Source organism: Hyperolius riggenbachi, chromosome 3, assembly GCF_040937935.1.
Source record: "Hyperolius riggenbachi isolate aHypRig1 chromosome 3, aHypRig1.pri, whole genome shotgun sequence".
Classification (NCBI taxonomy): Eukaryota; Metazoa; Chordata; class Amphibia; order Anura; family Hyperoliidae; genus Hyperolius; species Hyperolius riggenbachi.
The window spans coordinates 256,682,208-256,702,285 of record NC_090648.1 but is presented as its reverse complement, the minus strand read 5'-3'; the positions used below and the strand labels follow the sequence as shown (position 1 = coordinate 256,702,285).

At 45.8% G+C, this 20,078-nt stretch overlaps 1 protein-coding gene across 1 annotated transcript in view; it reads left to right on the top strand.

Annotated features, from left to right (window-relative positions):
* The window catches only part of LOC137562292 (platelet glycoprotein 4-like), a 92,729-nt gene extending 75,672 nt beyond the window's left edge, over positions 1 to 17,057 (top strand). Inside the window, exons 11-13 of the mRNA XM_068273626.1 lie at positions 980 to 1,034; positions 13,553 to 13,716; positions 16,985 to 17,057. Coding sequence (XP_068129727.1) covers positions 980 to 1,034; positions 13,553 to 13,716; positions 16,985 to 17,057 — 292 coding nt within the window. The remainder of the gene's footprint in view (positions 1 to 979; positions 1,035 to 13,552; positions 13,717 to 16,984) is intronic.
* Positions 17,058 to 20,078: the final 3,021 nt, after the last annotated feature.

Genomic DNA, 20,078 nt, shown 5'->3' with positions numbered 1-20,078 from the left:
GCGCTGACATCTTACGCAGTGCTGTACAGAGTATAATGTCTTGTCACTGTCTGTCCTCAGAGGATCTCACAATCTAGTTCCTACCATAGTCAGATGTCTATGTATGTATCTTAGTCTCGGGCCAATTTAAGGGGAAGCCAATTAACTTATCTGTATGTGTATTTTTTAAATAAAATTTCAGTCTTTTTTGATTAAAACAAGGCAGAACAAGCCAGAGGTAAGTCGTTCCCCGGGTGCCCGCTGCCACAATGCTAAATTCTGGAAGGGGGGAGCCAGGTGAGGGAGGGGGCGTCTCCCCCTTCCCCACCGCTGTGCTCGCTGCTCCCCCTTTCAGGCTACCTAACTGGGGACACCTATAAGACCTGGCTACCTATTCTGGGGACACCTATAGACCTGGCTATCTATTCTGGGGACACCTATAGATCTGGCTACCTATACTGGGGACACCTATAGACCTGGCTACCTATTCTTGAGACACCTATAGAACTGGCTATCTATTCTAAGGACACCTATAAACCTGGCTACCTATACTAGGAACACCTATAGAGCTGGCTACCTATTCTAGGGACACCTATAGACCTGGCTACCTATTCTGGGGACACCAATAGGCCTGGTTACTTATACTGGGGACACCTATAGACCTGGCTACCTAGCTGGCAGCAAGTGTTCACCAATTGTGACATCTCTACTTGTGCATCTAAACGGGTGGTAACCGGCTGTGGATACTACATGTCGTGTTTTTTTTAGTAAATGCACCATTTGTCAACCGCTGACATGCTTGTGGTTGCAAAGGCTCCCATTGGGTTGCATTATTTTGCAACTGGAAGGTGCTTAACTTTGGCAACAGTGTAGTTAAATGATGCATTAACCCTTAGGACAGCAAAGCTTACTTCATTTGTAAGAAGCTGATTGCAATGCATGAAATATAAATGATTGATACGTATGTAAAGTTTGTTTCTGTCTGAATTCCTCTTTCCAGACTTTTCTCTAAACTTCCACGAGAAACATTACTTCCGGTTCTATGGCTAAATGAGGTAAACAAATATTTTAACTAATTTGCTAGTTTTATAGGTTTCATACAGTATATTTCTTCTCAAACATTTGAAATACAGATGCAGGCTTCAGACTGAGCTGGCGAGGTGTTACAAACTTTCAGCATGGTTAATAGTTTCTTATAGGAGCATAGTTATTCAGTGCGTTCTCCAAAGGCTGTTTTGTCAAGTCTGAGTGATGCGCTACCATCACATGACCACATGAAGAAGTGAATACCTCTAGTCCACTACTTACAAATAACTCAAGATGCAACGTTTTAGAGATACAAAGTTGTCTTCTTTACTTCATGTACAAAATATGCAGTACCCTTTAAAGCAAACCCGAGGCAAATGAACAAAAAAAAAAAAAGGGATAGTTACACAAGAAGGATTCTCCAGAAGCTTTGCACATCCTCCTGGAGACCCCCACCACTGCCCGGCACCCACTTGAAGATCGCATCTATGTTCCTCTTCCTGCTTGAGTTCAGCCAAACTGCATTCAGGTGAGTGTTAATGAGCGGCTCTGGCATACTGCACAGGCGTGGCTGTACTCACACATGCACAGCATGGCCATCCCATGCATGAAGAGGAGCGCTGCCACATATCCTATAAGCTCTTGTCAGATGTGTTCCAAGCTTCCGGGCGTGACATCGGTGGGAGCCAGGAGTATGGCTCTCTTCTGAAAGTGGATCAGAGATAAAAACTTATATACTCATTGCATAATTGTGTTCCTTACATATAGTTTATAGAGCATTCCTCAAGCCAAATACTTTTTTTTATGGTTTTAATACCCTAATACCCTATAAACTAAACAAGCCTCGCCCACAGCTCCTCCAGTGCCTAGGCACTCAGAGACCCATGTAGCAAGGGCTTATTGGAGCTCAGTCTGGGTAGGAGGAGAATAAGGTTATTAGCTAGAGATTTCTGAGGCAGAGGGGAGGAGAGAGGAGGAGAGGGGAGTGAAGTTTTCACAGGCTGAGGGGTGGAGATAGAGAGCAGCTTGACTGTGTAATGATCACAAGCAGAACATGGCTGTTGTCATTGTATTGAAGCTGTTTGCTGCTAGATTTGCTGTGTAAACTATCTAAACTTTAGATAAGATATTTAGACAAGTTACTTGTTATTGTTAGTTTTTCACCTCGTAAGGATCTCTTTTTTTATTATTTTACCTCACCCCTCAGATACATTAAAAACAACCAAAAAAAACAAAACCATAGTTTATAGTATATGTCCAAATCCAGAGTTGTTTAACATGGGACTCAACTTGCAAACAAATTAAACATACAATCTCCCAGAATGGAAACCTGTTTGTAAGTAGGGTACCTCCTGTACCTGTTTTCGTCATCAGTTTGATAGATGGGGATCAGTCCACGTCAGAAAAATAGTATTTCTGGGAGATTTTTTCACACACAGCATATTTACATGAAACCCCACTATAGCTAAATAAAAGGCATTTTCTTCACTAGGCATTGCAGGAATTATTAACAAGCCTTCTCTCAGCTTGTGTTTACACAATAGCAAATAAAACACAGGCATGCAAAACAGAGAGATTGTGATGTGGGAGACCCCTGATTATTTTATAACTATAGGCAGAGAAAAAGGTTGGCACTAAATGCACTGGCAGGGGTGCACACGTGGCTGTTAGGTGGTGTGCTGTCTGTGTTCCAGCAATTGACAACCACATGAGAAGAGAGAAGCAGTGCACCAATCCACCACGTCAGCAATTTATTTCACTAGTGACAGCACATAACCAAGCAATGTAGGGTAAAACAGGCTCCAGCCTGACAACTGTTTCGAGGGGATGCGTTGAAAAGGGCGCCTCCATAGACATCAATGTTATTTCTGCAAATATCGGCTACAAGGTGGTGAAAAAGGGCGCTCGAGTTTCGATATAGGCTACAGGCTGGCGCCCCTTGGTAGCCCATATTTTATTTGGCTACTTTCGGCTACAGTAGGGCACCACTTTGTAGCCCATATTTTTTTCAGCTACAAGGTTTTCGGCTACAGTAGGGCACCCCTTTGTAGCCTATATTTTTTTCAGCTATAAGGTTTTCGGTATTTAAGGTTGGGCACACCTGGGGGGGTCTTAGGGTTAGGCACCACCAGGGGAGTCTAGTGGTTAGGCACCGCAAAGGGGGGGAGGTCTTAGGGTTAGGCACAACCTGGGGGGGTCTTAGGGTTAGGCACCACCTGGGGGGGTCTTAGGGTTAGGCACCACCTGGGGGGGGTCTTAGGGTTAGGCACCACCAAAGGGGGTCTTAGGGTTAGGCACCACCAGGGGAGTCTTAGGGTTAGGCACCACCAGGGGGGGGGGGTCTTAGGGTTAGGCATCACTTGGGGGGGTCTTAGAGTCAGGCACCACCAGGAGAGTCTTAGGGTTAGGCACCACCTTGGGGGTCTTAGGGTTAAGGCGCCACCAGAGGAGTCTTAGGGTTAGGCACCACCTGGGGGGGGGGGTCTTAGGGTTGGGCACCACCAGGGGAGTCTTAGGGTTAGGCACCACCATGGGAGTCTTAGGGTTAGGCACCACCGAAGGGGGTCTTAGGGTTAGGCACCACCAGGGAAGTCTTAGGGTTAGGCACCACTGGGGGGGTCTTAGGGTTAGGCACCACCTGGGGGTCTTAAGGTTGGGCACACCTGGGGGGTCTTAGGGTTAGGCACTAGTGTTGGGCGAACATCTAGATGTTCGGGTTCGGGCCGAACAGGCCGAACATGGCCGCGATGTTCGGGTGTTCGACCCGAACTCCGAACATAATGGAAGTCAATGGGGACCCGAACTTTTGTGCTTTGTAAAGCCTCCTTACATGCTACATACCCCAAATTTACAGGGTATGTGCACCTTGGGAGTGGGTACAAGAGGAAAATTTTTTTTAGCAAAAAGAGGTTATAGTTTTTGAGAAAATCGATTTTAAAGTTTCAAAGGGAAAACTGTCTTTTAAATGCGGGAAATGTCTGTTTTCTTTGCACAGGTAACATGCTTTTTGTCGGCATGCAGTCATAAATGTAATACATATAAGAGGTTCCAGGAAAAAGGACCGGTAACGCTAACCCAGCAGCAGCACACGTGATGGAACAGGAGGAGGGTGGCGCAGGAGGAGAAGGCCACGCTTTGTGAGACACAACAACCCAGGCCTTGCATGAGGACAAGAAGCGTGCGGATAGCATGCTTTGTACCGCCATGCAGTCATAAATTTAATAAAGATAAGTGGTTCAATAAACAGGGACCACGCGGCAACGCTAACCCAGCAGCAGCAGACGTGATGGAACAGGAGGAGGCGCAGGAGGAGAAGGCCACGCTTTGTGAGACACAACAACCCAGGCCTTGCATGAGGACAAGAAGCGTGCGGATAGCATGCTTTGTACCGCCATGCAGTCATAAATGTAATAAAGATAAGAGGTTCCATAAACAGGGACCGGCAACGCTAACCCAGCAGCAGCAGCAGCAGACGTGATGGAACAGGAGCAGGCGCAGGAGGAGAAGGCCACGCTTTGTGAGACACAACAACCCAGGCCTTGCATGAGGTACCGCCATGCAGTCATAAATGTAATAAAGATAAGTGGTTCAATAAACAGGGACCACGCGGCAACGCTAACCCAGCAGCAGCAGACGTGATGGAACAGGAGGAGGCGCAGGAGGAGAAGGCCACGCTTTGTGAGACACAACAACCCAGGCCTTGCATGAGGACAAGAAGCGTGCGGATAGCATGCTTTGTACCGCCATGCAGTCATAAATTTAATAAAGATAAGTGGTTCAATAAACAGGGACCACGCGGCAACGCTAACCCAGCAGCAGCAGACGTGATGGAACAGGAGGAGGCGCAGGAGGAGAAGGCCACGCTTTGTGAGACACAACAACCCAGGCCTTGCATGAGGACAAGAAGGGTGCGGATAGCATGCTTTGTACCGCCATGCAGTCATAAATGTAATAAAGATAAGTGGTTCAATAAACAGGGACCACGCGGCAACGCTAACCCAGCAGCAGCAGACGTGATGGAACAGGAGGAGGCGCAGGAGGAGAAGGCCACGCTTTGTGAGACACAACAACCCAGGCCTTGCATGAGGTACCGCCATGCAGTCATAAATGTAATAAAGATAAGTGGTTCAATAAACAGGGACCACGCGGCAACGCTAACCCAGCAGCAGCAGACGTGATGGAACAGGAGGAGGCGCAGGAGGAGAAGGCCACGCTTTGTGAGACACAACAACCCAGGCCTTGCATGAGGACAAGAAGCGTGCGGATAGCATGCTTTGTACCGCCATGCAGTCATAAATTTAATAAAGATAAGTGGTTCAATAAACAGGGACCACGCGGCAACGCTAACCCAGCAGCAGCAGACGTGATGGAACAGGAGGAGGCGCAGGAGGAGAAGGCCACGCTTTGTGAGACACAACAACCCAGGCCTTGCATGAGGACAAGAAGCGTGCGGATAGCATGCTTTGTACCGCCATGCAGTCATAAATGTAATAAAGATAAGTGGTTCAATAAACAGGGACCACGCCGCAACGCTAACCCAGCAGCAGCAGACGTGATGGAACAGGAGGAGGCGCAGGAGGAGAAGGCCACGCTTTGTGAGACACAACAACCCAGGCCTTGCATGAGGTACCGCCATGCAGTCATAAATGTAATAAAGATAAGTGGTTCAATAAACAGGGACCGGCAACGCTAACCCAGCAGCAGCAGCAGCACACGTGATGGAACAGGAGCAGGCGCAGGAGGAGAAGGCCACGCTTTGTGAGACACAACAACCCAGGCCTTGCATGAGGACAAAAAGCGTGCGGATATAGCAGCAATGCTTTTTGCCGCCATGCAGTCATAAATGTAATACAGATGAGAGGTTCAATAAACAGGGACCGGTAACGCTACACCATCCCAGATGTTCATTGGTCATGTTACTTGGTTGGGGTCCTGGAGTGTTGCGTAGTCGTTTCCAATCCAGGATTGATTCATTTTAATTTGAGTCAGACGGTCTGCATTTTCTGTGGAGAGGCGGATACGCCGATCTGTGACGATGCCTCCGGCAGCACTGAAACAGCGTTCCGACATAACGCTGGCTGCCGGGCAAGCCAGCACCTCTATTGCGTACATTGCCAGTTCGTGCCAGGTGTCTAGCTTCGATACCCAATAGTTGAAGGGTGCAGATGGATTGTTCGACACAGCTACGTCATCTGACATGTAGTCCTTGACCATCTTCTCCAGGCGATCGGTGTTGGAGGTGGATCTGCACGCTTCCTGTTCAGTGGGCTGCTGCTGCATGGGTGTCAGAAAATTTTCCCACTCCAAGGACACTGCCGATACCGTTCCCTTTTGGGCACTAGCTGCGGCTTTTGTTGTTTTCTGCCCTCCTGGTCGTCCTGGGTTTGCGGAAGTCAGTCTGTCGGCGTACAACTGGCTAGAGGAGGGGGAGGATGTCAATCTCCTCTCTAAAGTCTCCACAAGGGCCTGCTGGTATTCTTCCATTTTGACCTGTCTGACTCTTTCTTCAAGCAGTTTTGGAACATTGTGTTTGTACCGTGGATCCGGAAGGGTATAAACCCAGTAATTGGTGTTGTCCAGAATGCGCACAATGCGTGGGTCGCGTTCAATGCAGTCTAGCATGAATTGAGCCATGTGTGCAAGAGTCCTACCAGAATCCTCATCATCCTCTTGTGAGCGTTGTGATAGTTGTTGTGATGCATCATAGTCGTCACCTTCCTCCTGGTCTGCTTCTGCTGACCATTCGCGCTGAATTGTGGAAGTCCAACGTGCACCGCTCTGGCCCTCGTCAGTGGTGGCATGAAATTCCTGCTCCAACTCCAGCTGTTCCTCCTCCTCTTCTTCGTCATAGCTGCTGGGGCCAGCGTTCCCTGAGGCGGATGGCCTGATGTTGGTACCATCACGCTGATCGTTTTCTCCTTCAGATTCCCCCAGTTGCATCATGACAGCTGTTTCCTTGATTTTCAACATTGACCTCTTCAGTAAACACAGCAGTGGTATGGTAATGCTGACTGAAGAGTTGTCACTGCTCACAAGCAACGTGGATTGCTCAAAATTTTGGAGGACTTGGCAGAGGTCCAACATGTTGGCCCAATCAGATCCACAGAAGCTTGGCAGCTGGCCGGATGCGCCTCGGTACTGCGCCGTCATGTACTGGACCACTGCACTCTTCTGCTCACAAAAGCGTGCTAGCATGTGCAGCGTAGAATTCCAGCGCGTAGGGACATCACACAGCAAGCGATGGTGGGGGAGATTGAAGCGCTCCTGCATCTTGGCGAGTGCCCCCGAAGCAGTACTGGAATTTCTACAATGTTTGGCCACTCGACGCACCTTCAACAGAAGATCGGCCACGCCTGGGTATGTCCTCAGGAACCGCTGAACTACTAGGTTCATCACGTGCGCCAGGCAAGGGATGTGTGTCAGCTTAGCCAACCTTAAAGCGCGAATGAGATTACTCCCATTATCACACACAACCATGCCCGGTTTCAAGTCCAGCGGTGCCAGCCACAAATCCGTCTGTTCCTTTATTCCCTTCCAAATTTCCTCCCCTGTGTGCTGCTTATCCCCAAGGCAGATCAGCTTCAGCAACGCTTGCTGACGCATGCCAACAGCTGTGCTGCACTGCTTCCACGATCCTACTGCTGCTGGGTTAGCGTTTCCGGATGAGGTACAGCTTTGAGATGCGTTGGAGGAGAAGGAGTCAGAGAGGTAGGTGCTGCTGTTGTTATCCAGTGGGAGGGACGGCGGTGCAGCTGTTTGCGGCGTGGGCAACACCCGTGCCGTAGCAGGTGAGGAATCGCTGCCAGGCTCCACAAGGTTCACCCAGTGCGCGGTAAGGGAGATGTATCGACCCTGGCCGAACGCACTCGTCCAAGTGTCAGTGGTGAGGTGAACCTTGCAGGCAACGGCATTCTTCAAGCTTCGGGTTATTTTGCTGACCACGTGCTCATGCAACTCAGGCACTGCAGAGCGCGCAAAGTGGTAGCGGCTGGGAACCACGTAACGTGGGATGGCCACTGACATCATGCCCTTGAAGCTGTTTGTCTCCACCACTCGATATGGCAGCATTTCGCAGGCCAGAAGCTTGGCTATGCTGGCTGTTACTGCCACGGCCCGGGGGTCATTTGCTGGCAATTTCCTCTTGCTCTCAAACATCTCCGACACAGACAACTGAACCGTAGCGCTGCACACGGAAGGGCTGTTGGTTGTTGTGTTTGATGAACACTGGGAGACCTCAAGAGCACTACTCCGGAAAGTGACAGTGTCAGCGTCGTCTGATGTTTGTGAATGTTGTGAACCACGCAATGGCTGGGCTACTGCTGCTGCTGAGGCGGGTCTGGTGGTGAGTCTGGTGAACCCAAGGGAGGCAGTGTTGCTGGTACCCTGTCCTGCCGCGTTTGCCCACAGAGTGGGATGTTTGGATAGCATGTGGCGGCTCATGCTGGTGGTGGAGAGGTTGTTAATACTTTTCCCCCTGCTCAGGCGAGTCTTGCACACCTTGCAAATCGCCATGGTAACATCCTCAGTGCAGTCTTCAAAGAAAGCCCAGACTTTGGAGCACCTGCCTCCTTGCTGGCGATTTCTGTTTCCTCCTCTTTTGCCTCTCACTCTAACTTCCACGCTTGTGGTGCCTGAAATTGCGCGCCGCCTACCTTGTGGCACAAGGCGAACTCGTGCAGCAGTGGGTTCTTCAACAGACTCATCTGTGCTGCTGCTATGACGGCGATGTTCTCGTTCACAAATAAAATCTGGGTCTCTGTCCACATTGTCCATACCCTCCTCTTCCATCTCCTCAAACTCGTCATATGTCATTGTGGGGGGCCGCCGCCGTGGAGTAGAGCTCCCCAGAACAACCTCTGCGCAGCTCACTCCAACGTCGTCTTCCAGATCTTGTCGGCCGACCTCCTGCAATTGCAACCCCTCCTGCCCAACTTGCTCTGGGATTTGGGTTTCCGAGTCCTCCTCGGACTCGCCTTGTATTTCAGTGCGCGGTGCATTTCCCACAGTTAATGGTTGTGAATCCGGGCACAACATTTCTGGCTGTTCCTTCATTGACCTTTGAAAGGTGGAAGTTTGTTGGGCTGGGAATAGCTCCTGCGAATACCCCATTGTGTCCTGAGGTAATTCATAGGACTGGTTATCTGGCAGTTGTGTGCGTGGTGTCGCTGCCGGTTGTGTCAGCTTTGTGCCCACTGGCTCCTTGTAACTGGCTGAGGACTCGGACCTCGTGCGTGATGTGCTGGTGCTGCTTAACCCACTGCTGGACGCTTGAGAGGTCATCCAAGTAATTATCTGGTCCTGTTCTTTTGGATTTGTGAGGGTTGTTGTCCTGGACAACATGGGCGGTATTGAGTGGGTTTTCTTGGGTGCTCCCCTGTGGCCTGTACGTGAACCGTCAGGGGAAACACCTCTTCCCTTGCCCCTTCCTCTTTCACCGGATTTCTTTCTCATTTCACTTATCCTTACAGTACACGCTGACTGGCAGCAGTACAGTGGCAGTACAGAAATGCTATACAGTACCACTATTCCCAGCAGCGACACAGAGCACAATGCTATACAGTGGCGGGTGAGCGGTGTACTACTGTTCCCAGGCCCAGCAGACACAGAGTGGAAGTAAACACAATGCTATATAGTCTGGCTGAGCGGTGTACACAGAGTGGCAGTACACACAATGCTATATAGTCTGGCTAAGCCGTGTACACAGAGTGTCATTAAACACAATGCTATATATAGCGTGGCTGAGCGAGGTGCACAGTGGCAGTACACACAATGCTTTATAGTCAGGCTGAGCCGTGTACACAGAGTGTCAGTAAACAATGGTATATAGTCTGGCTGAGCGGTGTACACAGAGTGTCAGTAAACAACGGTATATAGTCTGGCTGAGCGGTGTACACAGAGTGTCAGTAAACAACGGTATATAGTCTGGCTGAGCGGTGTACACAGAGTGGCAGTAAACACAATGCTATATATAGCGTGGCTGAGCGAGGTGCACAGTGGCAGTACACACAATGCTATATATAGCGTGGCTGAGCGAGGTGCACAGTGGCAGTACACACAATGCTATATATAGCGTGGCTGAGCGAGGTGCACAGTGGCAGTACACACAATGCTATATTAGTCAGGCTAAGCCGTGTACACAGAGTGTCAGAAAACACAATGCTATATATAGCGTGGCTGAGCGAGGTGCACAGTGGCAGTACACACAATGCTATATATAGCGTGGCTGAGCGAGGTGCACAGTGGCAGTACACACAATGCTATATATAGCGTGGCTGAGCGAGGTGCACAGTGGCAGTACACACAATGCTATATATAGCGTGGCTGAGCGAGGTGCACAGTGGCAGTACACACAATGCTATATTAGTCAGGCTAAGCCGTGTACACAGAGTGTCAGAAAACACAATGCTATATATATAGCGTGGCTGAGCGAGGTGCACAGTGGCAGTACACACAATGCTTTATAGTCAGGCTGAGCCGTGTACACAGAGTGTCAGTAAACAATGGTATATAGTCTGGCTGAGCGGTGTACACAGAGTGTCAGTAAACAACGGTATATAGTCTGGCTGAGCGGTGTACACAGAGTGGCAGTAAACACAATGCTATATATAGCGTGGCTGAGCGAGGTGCACAGTGGCAGTACACACAATGCTATAGAGCCAGGCTAAGCCGTGTACACAGAGTGTCAGAAAACACAATGCTATATATAGCGTGGCTGAGCGAGGTGCACAGTGGCAGTACACACAATGCTATATTAGTCAGGCTAAGCCGTGTACACAGAGTGTCAGAAAACACAATGCTATATATAGCGTGGCTGAGCGAGGTGCACAGTGGCAGTACACACAATGCTATATTAGTCAGGCTAAGCCGTGTACACAGAGTGTCAGAAAACACAATGCTATATATATAGCGTGGCTGAGCGAGGTGCACAGTGGCAGTACACACAATGCTATATATAGCGTGGCTGAGCGAGGTGCATAGTGGCAGTACACACAATGCTATATATAGCGTGGCTGAGCGAGGTGCACAGTGGCAGTACACACAATGCTATATTAGTCAGGCTAAGCCGTGTACACAGAGTGTCAGAAAACACAATGCTATATATAGCGTGGCTGAGCGAGGTGCACAGTGGCAGTACACACAATGCTATATATAGCGTGGCTGAGCGAGGTGCACAGTGGCAGTACACACAATGCTATATATAGCGTGGCTGAGCGAGGTGCACAGTGGCAGTACACACAATGCTATATATAGCGTGGCTGAGCGAGGTGCACAGTGGCAGTACACACAATGCTATATTAGTCAGGCTAGCCTAAGCCGTGTACACAGAGTGTCAGAAAACACAATGCTATATATATAGCGTGGCTGAGCGAGGTGCACAGTGGCAGTACACACAATGCTATATATAGCGTGGCTGAGCGAGGTGCACAGTGGCAGTACACACAATGCTATATATAGCGTGGCTGAGCGAGGTGCACAGTGGCAGTACACACAATGCTATATATAGCGTGGCTGAGCGAGGTGCACAGTGGCAGTACACACAATGCTATATATAGCGTGGCTGAGCGAGGTGCACAGTGGCAGTACACACAATGCTATATATAGCGTGGCTGAGCGAGGTGCACAGTGGCAGTACACACAATGCTATATTAGTCAGGCTAGCCTAAGCCGTGTACACAGAGTGTCAGAAAACACAATGCTATATATATAGCGTGGCTGCGCGAGGTACACAGTGGCAGTAAACAATGCTATATATAGTGTGGCTGAGCGAGCGGTGTACTACTGTTCCCAGCAGCGACACACAATGACTGGGGGGGACCCTGGCTAGCGTGGCTGGAGAGCGAACTACCCTGCCTGCCTACCCAAAGCTAAACCCACAGACAAATGGCGGAGATATGACGTGGTTCGGGTATTTATTTACCCGAACCACGTGACCGTTCGGCCAATCAGAGCGCGTTCGGGCCCGAACCACGTGACCCGTTCGGCCAATCACAGCGCTAGCCGAACGTTCGGGGAACGTTCGGCCATGCGCTCTTAGTTCGGCCATGTGGCCGAACGGTTTGGCCGAGCACCGTCAGGTGTTCGGCCGAACTCGAACATCACCCGAACAGGGTGATGTTCTGCAGAACCCGAACAGTGGCGAACACTGTTCGCCCAACACTATTAGGCACCACCAGGGGAGTCTAGTGGTTAGGCACCGCAAAGGGGGGGAGGTCTTAGGGTTAGGCACAACCTGGGGGTCTTAGGGTTAGGCACCACCTGGGGGGGGTCTTAGGGTTAGGCACCACCTGGGGGGTTTTAGGGTTAGGCACCACCAGGGGAGTCTTAGGGTTAGGCACCACCAGGGGAGTCTTAGGGTTAGGCACCACCGGGGGGGAAGTCTTAGGGTTAGGCACCACCTGGGGGGTCTTAGAGTTAGACTACTATATGGGCTACACCAGGCACCCTGTGCAGCTGAACTTGGCATATGGGCTTCACCGGGCACCCTTTGTAACCGAATTTGGCATATATGGGCTACAACAGGTGCCCTTTGTAGCCGAATTTGACATATATGGGCTACACCAGGCGCTCTTTGTAGCTGAATTTGGCATATATGGGCTACACCAAGTGCCCTTTGTAGCCGAATTTAGCATATATGGGCTACACCAGATGCCCTTTGTAGACGAATTTGGCATATATGGGCTACACCAGGCGCCCTTTGTAGCCGAATTTGGAATATATGGGCTACACCAGGTGCCCTTGTAGCCGAAGTTGGTATATGGGCTACACCAGGCGCCCTTTTTGTAGCTGAATTTGGCATATTTGGGCTTCACCAGGCGCCCTTTTTTCCAGGCGCCCTTTTCAAATAGACACATTTTGAGGTCTCAACAGCTGCTTCAGAGGCCACAAAAAGTAACTCTAAAGCAGTGATTGAGACCCTACATTACTTGGTTATGTGCTATCACTAGTGAAACAAATTGCTGAATTGGTGGATTGGTGCCCTGCATCTCTCTTCTCATGTGGTTGTCATTTTATAAGTAAATGTCAAAATGCTTAAAGGGAACCAGAGATAAACCTGAGACAGGAAAATGAAAAAGATGTTATACATACTTGGGGCTTCCTCCAGCCCCATACGCTCTGATCGATCCCACGCCGCCGTCCTCCGCTGCCTGCATCTACGAGAACCGGTTCCCATCATTGACGTCATCGGAGCCAGCTACGCAGGAGAAGTGCGACCTCTATGTATCTCTAAAGCGGCTGCTGCAAGAAATACGCAAACAGCGCACTTCCCTTATGCTTAGACTGGCTCCGACTAACGGAACAGCAGGGACCCGGTTCTTGTAGCTGCGGGCAGCGGAGGACGGTGGCGTGGGATCGATCAGAGCATATGGGGCTGGAGGAAGCTCCAGGTATGTATAACATCTTTATTTTTTTCATTTACGGTTCCCTTTATCTATTTCAATGCTGAGCTCTCATACCACACAGTGTACATTAATATTTTTTTTTCTACCTTAGTACTATGATGCTAATCTAGTTATAATAATGACTATTTTCCCAATGCTTTCTTTAGACTGCTATAATTGATGATGAGTCAGTAAAGATGTTTAAATCAGCGGTAACTGTGCCATTGACCGTCCTGGAGGTTATGCAGATACTGCTAATATGCCTTGGAAGTGTCATGTTTCTAGCCTGTTCCATAGCGCTCTGTGTCAGAAGCTCTAAAAAAAAGAAGGGGTAAGAACTTTATTATTATCTTTTAGGTTGTGCAAACAGTGAAGGACAGTAAAAGTGGTAGGGATTTTGCTTTGGGGTACATAAAAACGATCTAATAATGACTAATTGAGCATTTTATTCATTTTCTAGGACTGCGTAAATACACTGTATACAAGTCTGCTGCCAGAAAAGTACTGTGATAAACGGAACAATATTGCACAACCACTGCAACAAAAATACATTTTGGAGAAAGCCTCTGTGGGTGGGGCGAAACGCGTCAGATGGCGGGGCTGACTGTGAGAGGAGCACTCATGTAAACTGAGATCCGGGACGCCAGAGTTCACTGCATGATATAACAGCGGATCCTCCAAAGGTGATGAAGAAAGCAGGGGAGTGCATTTGAGGTGACCACAGGCATTCACGCAGCTCCCAATGCATACATACACCGAAGCATGGAGGATCTGTGAGTGTATATACAAGATCCTTAGTAAGCTAAATCAGCACTGCCACTTGTATATGCACACTAACCCCCTGTGCTTACCTGTTGCACAGACTTATGTCTACTTGTTATATGCATACATGCTTGTGGAATGACAAAGTTATATGAGGACTGGTGCCTACATTATCTGCTTTTGCAAGCTCATGTCCTTTATGATACTTTTTGACTGAAGCATATGTAGAACATGGTGCCTGATCACATAAGTCATTGGCTGTTTGTGGCTCCACCTCCTTTTCTGAATTTGAACCCCAGTCACCTAATGACCAACTGTACCAGGTTTGAGGCTTGTACCATTTACAGTGCAAGAATGCCAGCAATTAAATATTCCCCTTGAAAATCAATAGGTGAATTTTGATTGGCTTTTGTAGGCTCCACCCACTTTTCTAAATATTAATCATAGTCACCCAGTGACCAACTGTGCAAAGTTTGAGAACCTTTCCATTAACAGTGTAAGAATGGCTGCAGTTTACATTTTCCAGTGAAATTTGTATTTGTCTCCACCCACTTTTTGGTTATGGAGATAAAAAGTATCCCATATGTTATTCAATATTCCACGGAAGAAGTCGGCTCACCTTCAATTTCTTTGGGTGACAAGGTTGCATAGGCAGTGCCACAAACATAAGTACAAGTTGCAAGGATTGTCAGCACACCATATGTTATTCAAGGTAATGTACTATGTGTGTGCCAAATTTCATTCAAATCCGTTTAGCCATTGTTGCGTGATTGAGTAACAAACATCCAAACTTTCACATTTAGAATATTAGTAAGATGTATGGTTTTAAGAGGGGGACTGACGCCAGTTTCAGCAAGTTTATATAAGTCGCACAATAAAATGAATTTTGTAACGCTCATGTGGTAAAAATAAATTGAGTGTATTGCAACACAAGGTGCCCTCTGTATGTCATGCCTATTATTCCTTAAAGCTGAACTCCAATAATCTAAATAATAAAATGCAGTACATGAGGAATGCCGTATCTATCGAAAGATTACTAATATTGTTCAGCATGTGCTGTGATATAGAAAGATCAACATAGAACAAATAACATCTCCTTTGTTCTTCCTTCTCCTCTCTCATCTCTGGGTTAACGACTACTCAACAAACTCATGGTGACCCAGAACTCCTAGGAGTGTGTAAGGGTCTGCAAAGGAACAAAACCCCTCTTACTAAAATGTTAAGCAAAACAACAGTTTGCCTTCTTAAAACAGAAGGTATTTGTAATTACATAGGTTGGAGTGAGAATTTGATGTTTCCCATTATGCTTTACTGCTGAATATGCAAATCATACTTTGTTGTCCCTGTAAAATAACCACACCTCCATAACCACACTATTGCAGATTATTGTGGCTCTGTACAATTAACTAGAAGACACATAATTGCATTTCACTGGTTCTGGGGGTGTGGTTATCTTACAGGGACAACAAAGGATAATTTGCATACTCAGCAGTGATGCATCGTGGGTGACATCAACTGCTCACTCCAACCTGAATTATCGCAAATACTTTGCGTTTTAAGAAGGCAAACTTTAGTTTTTCTCTCTCATCTCTGTAACTGATATACACAGCTTGGTCACAGCCCCTCCCCTTCAGGGCCGGAGCTACCATAGGAAAAAATGGGCAATTGCCTCAGGGCCCCAGAGCCTGTAGGGGCCCCCAAGGTGTCCCTCCCCGATCTTAACTGTTGCTCCCCAAGGACTCTGCAGAGTCTGTTAAGTTGGGAGGTGATTGGGGGAGGGTCAGCAGCCAGCTCAGGGGCCCAGGAGGGAAATTTGGCTACAACAAAGGGTCTCTAATGACGCTTTTTGGTCGGGGGTGTCTGTTGGGGGGCCCCCAGGCTAATTTTGCCTTAGGGCCCAATTGTTACTTGAACCAGCCCTGCTCCCCTTGTATGCTGATTGGACAGTGTAGGTTACCTGCTCACTAATGAGCACATCATTCTACTTCAAAAGCAAACTCATATGCTGACAGCATACCGACAGTATAATACAATGCAGTAGAACCCGATAGGCTCTCAGTGCAGCTCTCCCCAGTCTGAATGATGCTGTGAAGGGGATAGCAGAAAACCTATTTTTTGAACAAGTCAAGCATGTTTACAGGCTATATTTTAAAACACATATCATTTTAATAGATATCAAAAACAGATATGATTGTTGTTTGGACTAGAGAGAGGCATAAGGAACTTGCCAGACCAGCAAGCTGCAGCTACAGCAGCGCCAGTGTAGCTCTACAGACTGCTAGTAAAGAAGAAACATGCATAGACAGTAGGCATCAAAGAGGTTCTCAAGTAGCAAAGTCATTAATAAAACTAGGAGTTTATTCCATATATTTACAGATCACTTACCTGCTAAGATTAATTGCAAAATGACCTGTGTGACAAGTATATACACTCATGAAACAAAAATGAATGTTCTTTTAATACCCACGCAAGTTTAGTGTTGCATAATTCACAGGGACAGGCGCTCTCCAACTTTTAATATAGTCAGCAAAGGTTTCTGCAATATTTCAATGAGCTAGATATGAACATATGGGAGACATAGATGGCTTTAAATTCGGTTGAGATTTCGTATAGCAGACTGTCACACAGTAACTAGTAACTACAGATGGCTAAATCTACAGTTAGTATATCTATGTAATATATTTCTATCGTGAACATAATCATTTGAATACTTGGTTTATTTCCTTAATGTGGGTAATTCATTACATAAGTCAGCTTTCCAAAAGAGTTTGATGAATTTTGTTCATTCTACAATAGATTGGATTATTTTTGTAGTCTTTTATTGTTTATTTTTGCAGAATTCGTTTTGCTCTTGTCCTTTCCAAAGGAAAAGTGTTTAAAGGAGCCTTTAATGCAGTTTTAACTGGCTAAGCATTACACGTTCAATTTTTTTTTTACCAATTTTAATAACTATGAATGTTAAATACAGGTGAAACTCAAACATTTTGAATATTGTGCCAAACTATTTATTTCAGTAATTCAACTTAAAGAGGAACTCCAGTGAAAATAATTTAATACAAAAAGTGCTTCATTTTTACAATAATTATGTATAAATGATTTAGTCAGTGTTTGCTCATTGTAAAATCTTTCCTCTCCCAGATTCACATTCTGACATGTATTACATGGTGACATTGTTACTGTGGGCAGGTTATGTAGCTGCTCCTAGCTGCTCTGGCTGTTACAGACAGCTTTAAACAGCCATTTCATGTCTGTGAACATTGTTACATTGTGGCAGTTTGCCCAGAGTACCGTACGGTACCAGAGCCTCTTGTGGGAGGGGTTTCAGCACAAAATTAGTCACACAGCGCCCCCTGATGGTCTGTTTGTGAAAATCATTCTATTTCTCATGTAAAAGGGGGTATCAGCTACTGATTGGGATAAAGTTCAATTCTTGGTTGGAGTTTCTCTTTAAAAGATGAATCTAATATATGAAATAGATTAATTACATGCAAAGTGAGATATTTCAAGCATTTATTTGTTATAATTTTGATGATTATGATGTACAGCTTATGAAAACCCCCAAATCACAATCTCAGACCATTAGAATATTGTGAACATGTTCAATATTTTAGGCTCAAGGAAGGTGTCACACGCTAATCAGCTAATCCATCCAAAACACCTGCAAAGGGTTCCTGTTTCAAATATTAGTTTCATCTTTTAAGCTGAATTGCTGAAATAAATGGACTTTTGCGCGATATTCTAATTTTTCGAGTTTCACCTGTATGTCTCAAAATTGGTTGTTCAGCTTATGCTATGTGAATAAGCCAACAGGAAAACAACAGAAAAAGACAGAAACAGAAAGCTTGCTCAAGTCTGCAGTGGATCCAACTATAAGAATCCATGAATATACCTTGAAATATAAGTGTTTACTAAGAGTACTATTGCTGTTTCTAGCTTGGTACAAGTTTTCCATTTCCTTATCGATCCAATTCTTGTCTACTGTATGTTGAAATTCCACCATAGCATATCTGCATCTGCTGCACGTCCTGCACTCTCTGCCTCCTCCCTTCTCATGTAACCACTCCCTTCTGCTGAGTCATGCTGTCTGCACTGCATGCCTCATCACAAGGGAAAGGGTCAGGAGGGAGTTAGCAGAACCTTCCTTGTTATGGTGGAATTTTATTTAAGCTTTTAGCTGACTGGATTGGAAAGCAAAACAAACAAACAAAAAAAAAACTTCTACAGAGAGGAACAAAATGTACAGTATGAGCAAGGAATGCTGTTTATCTATGTACTTTCACTAAACTCAACTGAAGCATTAATATGATGTAACGTTAATAAAGAAGCAATGTATTTTTATTATCCCCTGTTCCGTGTCAGTTTTTAAAATCATGTATTCGATAAGAAAAACCTGGTTTACAAATAGGAAAATATTTACATGACATTAAAAATGTGTTAATGAAGATAATGTTTAAACATTCAATACCAACTCTATTAAAGGACAACTATTGTGAAAAATATAAATGCACTGTACGTTTCTCCCAAAATAAAATGCACTATTAATTACTTTTTCCTATGTCGATGTAACTTACTATAGGTAATGAAAATCTGCCAGGTTTTGGACTAACTCCTCTCCTCATAGGAGATTCTCAGTTATTTCTTTATTTACAAAACAATTAGGGAGGCTGGCTGACATCTTTGTATAGATTATTTTCAGGGAGTGCTTTTGTAAGTAATAAAGGTAATACTATGGGCCATATGCAATTCACTTTTTCACCTGCGTTTTCTCCTAGGTGATATTTTACAGCTTGTAAATAAAATGTTTTTAAACCACCAGCAAGCAAACAAATACAAAAATATATTTTAACAATACCTTTTCACTTACTTTTTGGTACTATTTCCATTCCAAAGTTCTAAAAAGTCATTTTAAATCGAAGATAAAAAATTACCTCTTAGGAGAAAACTCTAGGAGAAAATTGCATATGGCCCTATGAATCTACCATGAAGAGAGGGAAAAGTCAGCTTTACTACTTACTGTAAGTGACAGCAACATATGAAAAAAGGTCATTTATAACACATTTTACTCTGAGAGAAATCTTTGTTTTATATATGTATTTAAAATTGTACTTTTTTTTTTTTTTTTTGCAATAGTGTGCCTTACACCTCTAAACTACATCACTGACCATACACAAAATATTGGTGAACATTAGTCATTTTCGTTTTAGAAGTAGAAAATGATCGAATTCTCTTTTGAATTGTATTGTTGTCCATCTTCCTTATTGATAATTCTATTCAGTTCTTTCCCTAGAAGAAAATAATACATTCCTCTATACTAGTAGACAGCTTCTACTCCGTTACTGAGCTGGAGTTTGGTCATGTGGGCTGTTCAGGGGTGTGGCTATGGTTGCTTCTGCGGTTAGACACCACTAACTAGATATTCCTGATTGAGTCATCGCCACAGTTCTTTATGCGGTGATTGGTAGTCATCAGACCACTTCCCTCACCCCTCCTTTCACTAGGCACTAGTACTCCTTCAAGCCCTCTCACCCCTGGATATGATAGCTGGTGTGCCATGGTTAATCCTTAACCACTTTGCATCCAGATCTTGTTTCCTACGTTATGTACCAGAGCATTTTTGACATTTTAGCTATGTCCCTATTTAATCAGCAATAACGTTATCCCTACTTATGACACCTTAATGAAATATATATTGTTTTTTTCAAGACTAATTAGGCTTTCATTGAATGGCATTTTTTCCTTTGAACAATTTCGTTTGCTATGCATTTTAACAGGAAAAAGAGGGAAAAATAGAAAAAACACATTATTTCTCAGTTTTACCAATTCCAGTATAAAAATATAAAGCGCTATTGTAGATAAAACGCACACATTTTGTTTGGGTATTTCTACTGTTTAATCACAAAACTTAAATTACGTTCCTGTCACAATTTATGG